Source organism: Xiphophorus hellerii, chromosome 24 (genome assembly GCF_003331165.1).
Source record: "Xiphophorus hellerii strain 12219 chromosome 24, Xiphophorus_hellerii-4.1, whole genome shotgun sequence".
Lineage (NCBI taxonomy): Eukaryota > Metazoa > Chordata > Actinopteri > Cyprinodontiformes > Poeciliidae > Xiphophorus > Xiphophorus hellerii.
This window is the reverse complement of record NC_045695.1, coordinates 11,229,926-11,244,680: the sequence shown is the minus strand read 5'-3', so window position 1 is coordinate 11,244,680 and position 14,755 is coordinate 11,229,926. Positions and strand designations below refer to the sequence as shown.

Here is a 14,755-nt window from a genome sequence, read left to right as displayed (position 1 = left end):
AAAGCTGAGAGGTTCCCGCTGCACTGTAAGTGGATTAAGCACAAGTCTGGGAAGTTAACATCAGAGAGTCTCTGGGAGGCTGCGTGTGTGGCGTAAAGGAAAAAAAAAAAAAAAGTGAATGAATTTAGTGGTGGGAGAGCAGATCATAACAGAAAAGAAAAAAAAAGGTCAGGAGTTTGATCCCTGTAACAGCTGCGCAGCAAGATAATGAGATGCTGCAGAATGTATATGAAAATGTAATATGCAAATGAGAGATGTGACTGACTAATTGCCTGTGTGAGACTTGGAGAGCTTTGGAAGTGACAGCAAGTTTGTGCGCGCTCGTCAAAGCAAAGGATTTTTTCTCCCCTTCCCTTCCTCTTTCTCTCGCTCCATGCGAGAAGCGCTGATGTTTGCTACTTAATGCCACCCTCCACATCGGCGTGGAAACCGTCGGGCTGATGTGCAGCTGTTGCGAGCTGCCTCATTTGTTTCCTGACATCCATTTTACCTCGAGATAAAGGAAAAAACAGCGGGAAAATGATGGTCCTGCGAGTGTGTAATGAGCATGCTGTCAAGTCTGAAACAAAAAAGGTATGGCAAGCATTCAGAAGCCCCTCTGTTCCCCCACACCCGACTACGGTTCAGGGATCGGAGCTGACAGCCAGGTTTCTCAGGACTCGGACAGCCTGTAAGCCCTTTGTTAGCTCCTACTTGACGGAGGAGACAGTAATGTGAAGTGGTGAACAATGGAAAACCTTCAGATGTGAAGATCATAGAAGATTGATAGAGAATCAGCGCTCACAGAGCTGGATTTGTACTCCACTAATGTTTTTTTCTCTCCTCCTTTATTGCGTTACCTCAGCCCTCTAGGTTAGTTTGTCGCAGAAGGAGTTTCGACCAATAACAGAAACGGGTGGAGGAGGGGGTGAAGAGTGGGGGGGAATATAAGGAGTATTCAATTAAAGCGCTCCACAGCTCTCTGCAGCTGACGTGCGGAAATTGTAATTTCCCCGACATGATTGATGGGGGTAATACAGGACGTCGTGTGAGTGCAGACGACGTGAGACTGTAGCGGGAATACCGCCGTGCCCTCCGGTCACAGGGCGCGCTGCTGACTTGCTTTGAGACGCCACGGGACGGGACTCACCTGTGTGGAAATGTGTGTGCGGGGAGTTGTGCAGAGCGCCGTGTAATGGGAGAAGTTTGATCGGTGGTGAGGTGGGGGGAACTTTGCCTGGAGAAACGGCGTAAATGTAGCATCGATTTGGCGGGGTAACGGCCGGCGAGGCGAGCCGCTGGAGCCCGACGCTCTTTTGTTTTGATGATGCTATGGTTTCATAAAGCGGCCGCAGACGGGTATTTAATCATAGCTGTCAGACAAAGGCTGCTAATCAAGCGTCAGCGGTCTATCTGGCCGGTTTTAATGAGCCGAAATAAATTCATGATCCAAGGTCAGCACTTTTGACTTAGGCTGGGGTTTATAAGAAAACATCTGCAAGGTGTAAGAACTTCCAATGATCTGACTGAAGTGTGGACACCTTTAAAACTCAATTTATTTTAGCACCTTTTGATTTGATTTCAGCATTTTGGGTGTTTGGTTTGATTAGTGATCAAAACTGCAACATTTGTCACACTTTCAGCTGATGCGGTTCTCTTTTGCACTACGCTATGTCAAAGAATCCAAACTAATTGAAAAATCAGTTCCCCTCCTTGCCTGTGGTGGCGCTGCATTGAGAACTACTGAAGGAAACTACACCAAAACATCAGAAGATCAAATGAGTGCAACTTCTTTCTTCACAAAAAACAAACAAAAATGGACTGGTTTCAGATTTCTGCAGTTGTAGGTTTTTCTTTTGTCTTTGGTAAAAGACCATAAGATATTTTTCTCGCTAGCGGTAGTTTGTGTTTGTTTTGGTTGTATTTACCAAAATGCCCTGTGCTACTGTCCACTTCCTGCTTTTGGAACGATCTCCAGACTACTTGCAGTTACTTATGCATTCGAGCCGCGCCAGAATTCAGCAACCCGAGACCGGGGTTTGTATGCAGACCAGAGTTTACTTCTTAGGTCTTTATTTGAATCCAATTACCTCCCCAGGGTATTCATTTTCTACACAATATTAATTTGTTAATGTGAAGATCTGACAAGCAGCAGCACAATTCAGCGCCATCGCTGGTCTAGAGTCATCTCTGTGGCTACCGTTTGATCATTTTGACCGTAATTTTGCAAAATAAAACAGAGCTTAACTAATCAGGAGCCTAGCAACCACAACATATTACAGCAAAGACAATCAGCTTTTTAAAACGCTTTGGGTATTCAAAATCAAATTAGGCATATTTTCTAAATTCAGGCCAAGTGTTAAGGAAGTCAACACTCTGAATCAAGGTGTGGAGGTTCTTTTCTTTTAGTCGAAATTATGAAAAGTCAAAAATGACCAAAAGTCTCATAACTTCTGAAATTGCTAAGATATCTGTGCATAATCATAGAACCATCAAAAGGTTTGGTTGAAAATAGTCAACAGGGTCGCAAGAATCGTGTTGAGGAACAAGAAATCAAGAAGTTGTGGAGAATCAAGCATGAAGCAACCAGGAAGCCATTATCTTCCAGTTCCGTCATATTCCAGATATACAACCTACCTGGAGTATCTAGAAGTACAAGATGTTCAGAGCTCAGAGACGTGGGGAAGGTAAGGAACCTGACCATAACCTTAATCCATCAGATGACGTGTCCAAGCTGAGCTAAGTAATATCTGGAGACAGATTTTTCAAAAGCTTTATGGATGAAATGAGAATCCTTGACGGACTTTCCAAGCTGGAATTCAAACATCAGTGGATATGATTCAAATTAGCTAGGTGTAGCCATGCCACATATTGGGTTTGAGATTGGTGGAAAAAAAAAAGATGAGTAGTGATGAGTACCAGAGATACTTTACAACAGGTAAAATAAAAACCCTCCCAAACAAATACTCAGAACAACATCTATAACATATATAGACTGGAGTTATTCAGGGAAATTTTTACCTGAGGTGCAGCAGAAGGTTCAGGAATAGGGAGAGGAAAAGATTCTTCGCACACTGCCAGGCTCCGCACCAGCTTTAGCCTGGTACTGGACTAATGGGGGGAAGGATGCAGGTAGGTGGGCACAGTTAGAAACCATGCACACACAAATGCATCAATATTACGCATCGATGACGAACGATGGTCCACAACTGCAAGCAAAACGCACTTTTCAGCGAGCGAATGTTTTGACTGATCTATGAACTGCCAAAAATGAAAAAGAAAATTGAATTTCAAGGGAGAAATCGAAGTGGCGAACTCAAAGAAGTGTCCAAGCTAGTCTCCCTGTGCATCTCAACTTATAGCTGTGCAAAGGATCTCCAGACGTCTGCGGCAGCACACACAGACGTCTTGACAGGAAACAGGTGTACGGCTTCAAACGTGGAGAAAATGAACGCCATCCAAATGCACATGAGACAGGATGAAGCATCCTACAACATGCAGGGTTCAAGCGAGTCATACCTTGGAGTACTTCACAGGCTGTCCAGAGGTGAGAGATGGGGGGGAAACAAGTGTACAAAAAACACACAATAAAACACAAACCACACAAAGTTTGAAGGCGAATAGAGGGGCTGCTAGTGAAGTGAAGGATTTCTGAATTATACATGAATGCCCTAGATTTCCACAAAAAGGCTTCGAGTGACTTAAACAGTTTAGACAGGCAAAAAAGAAAGGATGTAATGCTTTTTTCATGCGTCTGTCAAGAACAAAGACATTAAGAGGGCAAAAAAACAAAATTAAGTGACACTTATCTGTGAAATTAAAATTTAAATTCTCTTTGAAATATTACATCTCTAAGTGCAAAAGAAAATCTGCCCCAACATTTTAAGGCGACCAGATTCTGTGTCCGTACTGCATGATGCTGCCACCACCATGTTTCATAATGGAGATGGCGTAGATGGTGACGTGCTGTTACTTGTTAGTTTTATAAAAGAAAGAAAAGAAATGCACATTAGGACTGAGAAATCAATCATTGAAATTACCATCAACTCCTTTGCTGGGCCTTTAACTGGAGAATAAAGGCCCAAGGTTTCCCCCAGTGTATTATAAGCCTGGCGGGTCACCAGGCTTTACTTGTGTCCCACCAGGCTTAGCATTGCTTCTTTTTTTTTAAAGTCTTTTTAAAATGCTTGCATTTTTTAAGACTTTCTTAGTTAGTGTTCAGGTATTAATCTTCCAATAACACATAATTATCAAGTGACATTTTCAATTTTCCTGTCAACTTAAAACATTTTTTAACTCAAAAACATGACGGGCCGCTGGATGGATGACCGCCCTAGTGCCCAAACACTTGGCCATTTGCCAAAGTAACTCGCATGCAGCTGTAATTACGCAAAAACTACAAGATTAATGTACATTTCTGCATTTAAGATAAAACAAACTTCATCTGGTGCAAATTCTGTGAAAAATCTCTTAAGCACCTTTTCCACTTCCAATTAACTAGATAATCCAAAAATAATCAACATATCAGCCCTACACTGTACTAATGTTAAGCAGAAAAGGCTGAGCTTTTCACATGCTGATGTTAGAAGTATTGATAAAAATAATCAGGCGTTCATTTAAGAAATGCCATTATTGCTTTTTAGACAATAGAAAGTGAGTTTATTTGCATCCATAAATGAATTTCTAATATTGTATCATAAACGCTTAAGTGGTTAAGTGAAAAATTTGCATTATGTGCCAGTGTTTCTTTTTATTTTTTATTATTTGATTAGTCAGAATAATTGATAACTAAAATAATAGTCAGACCCGTAATGCACATTTCCTCTTTCTTTGGCGGGTGAGGTAATGTTTGAAGACACTACACTCCCTTCAGGTGTTTGGCTGTGAGACATTTGGATCAGTGTTTGCGAGTAGCCGCCATGCGAAGCGAGCGCTCCTGTTCGGGATGAGATGCGACACAGGCCACCCATCGGCGTGCGAGACAGCTTTATGCGCTGCTGCCTCTCTGTGTGCGTTTCTGAGAAAACAGAAGGCGACTCAGCGGCACGCAGGAGAGTGGAAGGCAGAGAGAGGGCCTCTGCTTCCTAATCCCAACATGGATCCTTACACACACACTCCTCTGTCCTCCCACTTGTCCTCTAAAAAAAAAAAAAAAATCAAAAGGACAACCCCTCCTCCTCTCCATCGGCAAGCTCGAGGGGCAAATAACACCTATAAAAAATTGAAATGGGCTGCTGTTCGCCTGTGACCTGCCGCGCCCCGCTCTATATCAGGTGATACGGATGCAGGGGAGGGCGAGGGAGTGGGCTGGGACTGTGAGCGCACCGCTACACCGGCTAATTGAGCGGCATGGGGCCGGAGGGGAATGAACAATGCCGGCAGGAGATAAAGGAATGGGGAGGGAAAAGAGGGAAAGGGCTGAAGTCAGCAAAAGTGGGGCGCGCGCCCGGCCACCTACCCCGCCGCGAAGGACGGAGCAGGAGAGCTCGGGGCAGATGGCGACAAAGTCATTCCGACGTACCTCCAGTGCTACTTTCCTACAACCGTCTCCTTGTTTGAATTGCTCCTATATTTCTCCCACTGTGAAAGCCTGAGGCGGTTAAACCGATGCAGCTGTGCAAAGAAACGGGAACTGGTTCATGAGCTGCTGGAGAGGTCGGACACGAGCAGACCGCTGGAGCTTCTTACATTTTCTGTCAAGTTACATCCACAAACCAGCATAGTTGTAAAGTGGAAGGAAAATAATATGTGGTTAAAAAACAAAAGATGAATAATGGTGTGCTGGATATTTCCAATATTTTTACCAAAATATTGTCAATTGGACAATTACAACACATAAATATTACGGCTACACCCATATATAAATTTTATATTGTGATGTCTGATATGTATTGTATATATTTCAGTACTATTTTGACACTTTGGGGGAAAAAATAAACTGACTGCAACAAGAAAAAAGTTAATATGGGTTGTTCAAACAGGCCCAGTTTGTTTATCAGAGCGATACCAATATGTTACGGATGTCGGTGCAAGAATATTTTGCATCCCTAATTTATATTATTATAATCAGAAATCTGTACAGCTGTTATAATATATGGTTAAAAAAAAGACACATCTGAGAGGTGTATTGTATATTCACATCTTTTTGGTTAATTTTTTCACTTCTTCCCAAATATTTCCAAATCAACTTACTTGGAAATAAGTTGATTTGCTGGACAATTCCAACACATAAATATGGTTGATCCAAACCACTCCATTAGTGTGGTAGCCCAAAAAGGATGACCTGGTCAGAGTGTGCTATATTATTATTATTATTATTATTATTAATATTCACTTATTTGAATTAGTTTATCACATAAAAACAGCCAAAAAATACATCAAAGTTTGTGGTTTTAATGCTACAAAATGTGAATGTTTGGACCTCTTGCTAGAAAGTGACCAGTAAATCCTGCCACCTCTGCGACATTTCCCTGCACTTAATCATATTAACTGGAAAATGAACAATTTCCCCCACTTTAACATCATAGCTTTGTTTTGCCATAACACTACTGACGCCTTTTCACCTTCCTCCTGTAATCCCCCTCCCCTCCTCACAACCTCGCCGCCCATCTGCCTTCCCCTCCGCTCTCTCCTGCTGCTCCCCCACATGCTGGTGTCATTCTGTTCCTCAGGGTTACAAAGAAGCAGGAAGTTGGTAGATAAGCCAGGATTTGAGCTCCAGATTATCTGCCTGCCTGACTCTCTCTCGCTCTCCCCGCCGTCTCCAACCACAAGGCCAGATTGGCCTGAATCCTATTTTTAGGGTGTAGCCAGAGAGAGACGATTGTTTTTGCCTTTAGTGGATTTTGGCTCTTTGAAAACACTTAAGAGGGATTTCACATTGTTTTACAGGGTTTTTTTGTGTCAGGGAGGGGATTTAGTTGTCTAATTCAGTTGGCTCCGGTTTTAATTTGGGAAATCAAATTAACAAGTACAAATTTCATGAAGTCCCAGTGCACAGTGTTCCAGTGACATACACCTAATTAATTAGCAGTTTTACTGAAAGTGATCTCAGCTGTCCTGAATCCCCAATAGATCATTCCTTTAGTGTCCTGATCTTTCACAATTGATTCGCAGCAGGCGTACGTCATTGAATGTCACAGACTGACCTTAGCAGTTAAGAAAGGGAGAGTCGAGGCCCTCGTTATTATCTCAGATTGTCAAATATTACAATTTTCTGAAATTATTATTTTTTTTCCCCCTCTCCCTTCGCCGGGGAAAAGCTTGAATGCCGCAGGTGACAGGAGTTCCCCCCGGGCAGTGAGGGGGGATGTGGAGGGTTTTGACGTTGACAGCTCCTGAGTTTTCATGGAAATGAGCGCAGAGAAGGAGTCAAAATGTTTGCCGAGGCTGACATGTGTCCCCGGCTGCTGGGAGACTTTCTCAAAGTGACACCTGCTTTCACACTAGTGCTCAATCATGTCATGTATGAAGGCGCCGGCCACCGGTGCTTTCCAGCCGTCTCGCTCGGCTCCGGCGTAGCTCATTACCTGAATGTCCTTATTGTTGCTGCCATGTTCTTCCTTGCTGCCATGGCTCTGGTCGCGGACCTCATGCTTGGCGGCGTTGTCTCTGGCGGGCGACGCGGCGTCCTCGGGAACCTTCATTGTTTCAGCATCCGCGATATCGGACATTCTCATCGCAAAGTCTTACTGGGAGATGCTGGTGAATACTGGGAACCTAAGAGACGGGAACAAGACACTGTTAAAGGTAGTTTCCCCTTGAACCAGTAATATTCGTTTAAGCTAATTGTTGTAAGCACAGAACAGTATATGCTAGAGTTTGCCAACCTTCAATATGATGAACAAATTTATTTATTTTTTTTAAATGCAGTGAACTCTAACGGAGATGCACTGATCTACAATTAAAAGCAACAACAAATCCAACAGATAAGTGATTGCTGGTTCGAAAAATAGCCAATTATTTTAATATTTAACTTAACCAGCCAGAGCTGAAATAGAAAATATTTTGATATTGGCCACCTGACAGGTACAGTTCTCATCTTTTTCTGAACCAACTTTTCTTTTATTCTTTACAGTGAGTAATATAATTAATTTTGCTTATAGCAATCTCAATTACAAAAAAACTCATGAAAATACGAAGTGCTTGTTTAAATAATGAAAAAAAACCCCACTATTTTTGTTCATCAACATGGAAACTACTGACAAATGAAACTTTTAATCTTTTATTATGAAATGTATCCAAACTGCCTGCTCCCATTTTATCCACTTATCACACTTTAACATGTTTTGTTTCGAGTTTAGTGAAATCGAGATAAATGTATGAAACATCTGATGCATAAATAGGGATCATTTTGTTATTCCATTAATTTTATTTTTGCCAACGAACCTGCAGCCAAAGTTTTTTTTGTAAATTGTCAATTTGTTACAGTTCATTAAAAGAAAAATCTGAAATTCACACTTCCGTATATCTGGTAAAAACCAAAGCGGTGCAAGTTTCCCCTCAGCATTAGGCTCTGCAGAAAGAAAATGTGTCAATTAATTTGATGCCATAGCGGCAGTCTATGAAGTGATAAATTAAATTATTCATATGAAACCAGCCCCACAGTGGAAACATCTGTTCTCCATCGGTCCACATGTTTGTTCCCATGTACTTATGGGTTTTTACTCTGCTGTTCTAGTAGCATCTTAACAAAAAACAGAGCTGCAGTTCTGCCAGAGTAATCACTCTGTTTAACACATCTCTGCCACACAAGAGGCTTTTGATTTGACCTCCAGCTTGAGTTTTCATTGCTGGATTAACAAAAGTGTTACTGGCGTTATTAATGGTTTTCTCCCTGAATGGAATCAGGACTAAATTGGCGACGCCTCCTTTTGACAAGCAAGAAAGTTTCTAACAACAAGGTCGCTGCTGCAGAGGGTAGAACAAAGAAAAGGGAGGCCGCTGATGTCACCAACACAGTCTGTGGTCATCAGTCACTACTTATTCTTCACAGGCTCACAGCTTTGCAGCTGTTCAGCTTCAGACAATGGACATGACTGGACGACACGCCGCAGGCGGACAGTTTCCCTGTGTGAGAAAATTGATTTGGATGCTGGTGTGTGTTAGCAAGGCATTTGGAAATCAGCTCTTTTGAAAAGGTTTCTTTTTTGAAGGTATACTGGAGTTTTACAAAGCAAAAATGGCTCTAAGTAGTTACAGTTTCCAAAATCTTTATAAGACAAAATAAATATACCGAAGTGATTGGAATTTTCTGTGGAAAATTAAAGCAGCGCCACCTAGCAGTCTTATTAAGGTAACGCTGTACAAAAGCAACAGCTAGCAGGTTTAAGGTAACCGACCGCAGCCTGGTTGAATAAATATATAGACCAACATATTTCAGGACACTAGCCTAGTATTGCTTTAAAACATATAGAGCATTTTGTGGAATATGCACTTAAACAGGAATTACATTTAAACGTTTTTGTATTTTTGCATCATTGAATATACCAAACCAAAAAAAACAAAACAAAAAAAAACATTCATCTTCTTGTTACTGCAAAGAATGAGTAAATATATATATATATAAATAAATATAAATGTTCTTGCTAATGCCATTAGCATTAAAACAAAAAGGAAAATATTAAATTGATAAATTAAATTAAAGCTAGCATTTCTGCCACAACCCCTAGCAACAGCAACAAGAAAAATTATAATTCCATATTTTTGTTTTACTTTTATGTAAACATTTCCTCTAGCTTATCATATATTCTAAATGTACTACTAATATTATCGGTCATAAAAATTAGGAACTACTTAAATAATTTCAAACTTGTATTCTCATTTTGCAATCCAAATAGGACAGATTATAAAAACAGTCAGCTGCTCTGATGTTTCGCCAATAGAAGTTAAACGTCGAGCTTTAAACTCAGCAGGATTTCCAAAAAGAACAACATGGCCGCCGATTAGCCAGCGGAATCCGCCTTGTGCCATTCTAGGACTCGTATTCGACGCCTCCGTGCAACGCCACGACCTTCCCTTTTGTTGAAGTCCTGGTGTGAGCTCATCCTGCTGATCTGCTCTTTTAGCGTCAGCCCCATGCAGGGGAGAACATACACACAGATGCACAAAAGGGGAGGGTAGACATCTGGTACATGAGAGCTATGATTAATAGGTTAATTAGAAATGGTGCTCTTCAGAGTCACTTTGCACATTAGAACCCAATTCACACATGAAAGCGCTTACGTTGCGCTTTGATGCGTACGTGATCCTGCTGAGTGTGTGTATCATCCGGCCTTCAACCAATCAGAAGGACCCTTAACCCATTTGGGTGTCACTGATCAGAGTCATTTCCCTATCTGATGGCTGAGCAGCAAAGCGGCTGGATAGGGCTTGATTGTTTTATCTCTTCTCCCCCAAAAGAGCTGAGCTAGCGAGTGGGACTGTCCGCCTTCACAGAGGCGGTATCCAATTCCTCTATGTCAGTGTAATTGACTTCTTCCGAGGGCTCTCTGGAGCTCCTCTGCCAACGCGCACGCAATGCTAACCCGGCGCCACCAGAGGCTAAGAGGTTAGCTGAAATTTGCCGCGGCGCTCCGGAGTCAGATGTTGAAATTCAATGACCTGTCAGAGGTTTTGACAAAAGCAGTGCCGGCTTGCTGCTTTACATTATTTTTACATTCTGAAGAAAGAAACAGAAAAAAAAAAAAACAGCTTAATACTCTACAGTGTGGCGTGCGTCACTGAATATTTAGAGTCCGCCGTTGACACTTTGATGAGTGAAGTCTCTGGAGTTGAAAATTTGCAACACTGGACAGATATTTTCGAGAGCAGGGTTCGTGATGGATTGCCATTTTGTCCCTCGCCGAATACTTCATTCCTCCAAACGCGTTTTATCAAGGGAGAAGAGCATTACACTAAATTTGGCTTCAGGTCTTTGATGTATTCGCATTTCGCCGTCTCGTCTCTCCCGGCTGCGGTAATTGCGGCGCGGGCCTGTTTAGAATCCCTGATGTTCTGACTGCATAAGTAATACGGATCATTATCTGGTCCGCGGCGTTGCATTAAGGAATTTAGCGAGTGGCGAGCTGATCTCTCATGAGTGAAGCCTGAAAGGAGACTTTGCCATGATTTCTTTTAAACATGAAAGTATACACATTTATTGGCTCCTGCAACTCTGTAATGATGCATTATGGATGATGAACACGCTGCCTGTGTGGATCATTCCTAGATTTGAGCCAATCGAGTATGTCAGAGTACATGATGTGCTTGATCTGAAGTAGTTTGATTCGTCATACTTACCTTAGAACACTTTATGTAGTCAACCGTCTACCATTTTTTATTTGTCCTTTAGAAAGCGGAGAGTGCACTCAAGAATTGCATAACTGTCTGTTCTACTTTGCAATAGGTTTTTGGGTTTGGGTTTTTGCGTCCTCTGGATGCAATGTTTGTCCTAAAACAAATCTTTTAGCCACTTCTCCGGGTGCAGACAAGCAGTGGTGGGTTGGAACAATTTCATAAGGTTTCCGATCACAATTCAAAGCTGCAGTACGTAACGTGTGTTTTTATTTTTTTAGATATCTGCTCAAACTATCACAATTTCCTGTCAGTGACAAAAAAAACAACCAATAAGAAACAGGAGAAGGATCTTAGTGCTGCCAATCAACCTCAAAAACAACTTATTGCTACAGGAAAAATATTTATCCATCATCACTGGTGGCCATGCTAACTAGCCTGAGTGCGATTGCCAGCGTTAAGACCCGCCTCCTGGCTCTGATCAGTTGTTTCTGACAGAGCTGTGAATTTCTGCAGATAGCAGTAGGACAATAACAAGGTGGCAAAGGAGCACTGCCAGCTAAAAAAAAAAAGAAGGCTGCTTGTTTGTTTCCCATACCTAGACAAAAGTCACATTTTTCTATTTAGTAATTCTTTTAGTCACACTAAACAGAGACAAGGTGCATAAAATAAAGTAGCAGCACTTTCTCAATTTGTTGTCGGCTGTTATTCATGTGATGAAATTAAGTGCTTTTACTGATTTGAGTGACTTCCCATAATGCAGCGTGCCAGAAACCCATCAGCCTTCCATTTCTGCCATATCACGTAAAAATGATGCGCTGCTGGAGTTTACATGAATGGTCTAAACTGCTGATGCAGAGGAGAAGGCGGCCTTTTTTTATTATTATTAATGTGAACAATTTCTCAATAATTAAATGCCGTCACTCACGCTGTGATGATGACACTAATATGCATATTTCATCTCAGAACACTGGTTTAACTCAAGCGCTCTGATCACAAACAGGTTGATGGGCGTTGTTTGTGGTTTAAGGGAAATTGGAGGAATTTGTTCAGGTTCTGAAGCAGCATGGCAGCTCCGGACTATCACGTTACTGCCACAGTGTTTTCTTAAAAAACAAAACAAACGCAAGACCTGAATGTTTTGTGGGTCAATAAGATGTTTTAAACTAACGAGAGACGGACTTCTGTGTTCATTTTGGTCAAAATCTGATGAATGACATTTCTGTAAGTCTCACTTTCCTATTGGTGATTCCTGATTACTGGCCTTCGGGCCTAGCAAACGAGGCCCGAAGTGTTTTAGATGTTGATTAGAGGTCTTTTGTGGCCTTTTGTGCGATTTCTTTGAGTAATTTTGCTAGGTCAGTCACTTCTGGGAATGTTCTAGTAATATATTGAGGATAATCCTTAAAAGTGTCTTTGCAACCATTTTACAGACATAGATGTCAGTTTTGGACTATTCCTAAAATTCTTGAGAATATGGTAGTGTCTGTGTTGCTTTTTGAGATCTTTTAGCCTACTTCGTGTTGTCTCACAGGTTCTGTTTAAGCGACTTTATTGGTTCTAAGGGGGGAGGCAGAATCAGCCGTGGGTGTGCCTCATCAAACTGAACAAAAATGCTACTGTATTTACTTTTAAAGGTTGGTTTGGGTTAGCATTTCCCTCAAAAATAGCTTTTAAAGACATTTGAGTCTAGGTATGAAGATGAGCTTTCTTCTTTTTAGTGAGGTCATCCTAACTAACTGACTGGTCTTGTAAGAGTCAAATAAGGAGCACACCTACTTGTTGTGTAGCCAGTGGTGGATGCAGCTGTTGCCAAGCCTTCCGATGCCCTCCAAGACTTCTTTGCCCATGTCTGCTTCAGCTGCTCTGCACAGCGAGCGGGGCCTCCGACACCCTCATGACCCCTGCCGACCTGCAACCGAGAACGACGAGGGAGGGAAGGGAGGAGTTAGTGTCGGGGTGGTGGAGTCAGAGGTCAGCCGCAGCGCTGTCACCGAGTTCAGGCGGACTGACAGCGGTCAGGGTGTCAGCAGCTCTGGAGGATTCGCGTGTCGGAGGCGGGAGGAAAAGGGAAAAGTGGTGGCGAGTGTTTATTTCTGGGCCTGTGCGTGCCGCCGCACCATAAATAATGGATGAGCACAGAGATTGGGGAGCGCTGCCGAGGCAACAGGAGAAGGCACCCCCTGCCAACCTTGGAAAAACCAAGCATGCAGACATTCAGAAAGCAATGGGTAAAGATAACATTACTGCCAGTGGGTGGCACATAAATTTCATTTTGTCTAGCAGACAATATCTTTTCCTTTTTACGTCCAACAATGCGCTGGCAGAGGGAGGCAGACATCTGGGACCAACAGAATGAGTGGAGACGCACCAATCAGGCTTTTCTGGACGATACGGATTTGTTGTAGGGAATAAAACACGAAAGGAAAAACAATCCTTCAGGTTCTGTGATAGAAAGGAAATTAAGATTCAAAAAGAAAACGGAGGGTTTACTACATTATTACCACCAATACATCTCTAAACTTTACTTGATTTTTATTATTAAATTAAAAAATATAGGCACAAGAATTTAATTAGGTGCAATTAATGAACAGGAAACTTGTGCAGTTTCCATCTTTAGTCAATTGTCAAATATGTAATTTATTAACACTGCTCAACATTTGCGTTACAAAAGTTTGATGTTATGACTAGAAAGGTACCAACCAATCAGAAGAGATCGGAATCTGCTCAGCCATGATCAGTGACCCCTCCCACTTCTCCACCTCTCTATTTCTATTGGTTAAGTGCATCAAAAACATAACCTACCATCATTCACAACCCAAACACAAACTAACATGAACACTGAAAAAATATGAATAAAAAAATTCAAGCTTAAGGGACGTCCTTTAATATTTAAATGGGAATAATTCGATTTAATAGGAATGCACCAATATGAAAATTACACCACCTGCATTGCTTTTCTGCTGTAACTAAACACTCCCATAATCCTGCGCTGCATCGCCATCACATGACTTAAACATGTGACCCACCCCGTTCCCGCCCAAAACACCAACAGCAACAAGATGGAAGTAAACATTGGTTATAGGGCCGATAGTTATATGTTAAAAAATTATTAATATTAGCTCAGTTTTACTTACTTCTGATTAAAAGTGGTGGATCTGTCACAAACATCAGATTAAGGCTGAAACCAATCAAATCTATTTTATCGGCATTTACAATATATCTTAATAGATCGTAGTCTAATAAACCCCAGAAGCTTCCTGATTGGTTTTTTTCTCTTTAAAGTAACTGTGACGCCGTTATTGAATAACGTAAATAAATGAATGAATTGCTCCAGCTCATATGTTCTCCTTTCTTGGCCTCTGTCTCCATGGCCGATCTCCATCTCTGCATGTTCCTGATCTTTATGCAAACCCCCCTCCTCCCAAAACTACTCCAGAATAAAGAGTCCCACCCCCTTTATAGGTGCTCCGTTATTGGAAAGCACCTAGCACTTCCTAAA

The 14,755-nt window shown here is 41.8% G+C and overlaps 1 protein-coding gene across 9 annotated transcripts in view; it reads right to left on the bottom strand.

Annotated features, from left to right (window-relative positions):
- r3hdm1 (R3H domain containing 1) overlaps positions 1 to 14,755 on the bottom strand; it is a 41,815-nt gene that overhangs the window by 20,737 nt on the left and 6,323 nt on the right. For 6 of the 9 annotated variants that reach the window (XR_004338200.1, XM_032556032.1, XM_032556038.1 and 3 more), the window contains exons 2-5: positions 13,033 to 13,165; positions 7,509 to 7,698; positions 3,499 to 3,516; positions 3,001 to 3,090 (exon numbers count right to left, since the gene is read on the bottom strand). Coding sequence is in view for 8 of the 9 variants with exons in the window: in XM_032556032.1 (XP_032411923.1) it covers positions 3,001 to 3,090; positions 3,499 to 3,516; positions 7,509 to 7,658 (258 nt within the window). In the remaining variant the exon portion in view is untranslated. Of the gene's footprint in view, positions 1 to 3,000; positions 3,091 to 3,498; positions 3,517 to 7,508; positions 7,699 to 13,028; positions 13,166 to 14,755 lie in introns of all 9 variants that reach the window. The other 3 variants (XM_032556033.1, XM_032556035.1, XM_032556036.1) reach the window with 3 other exon arrangements.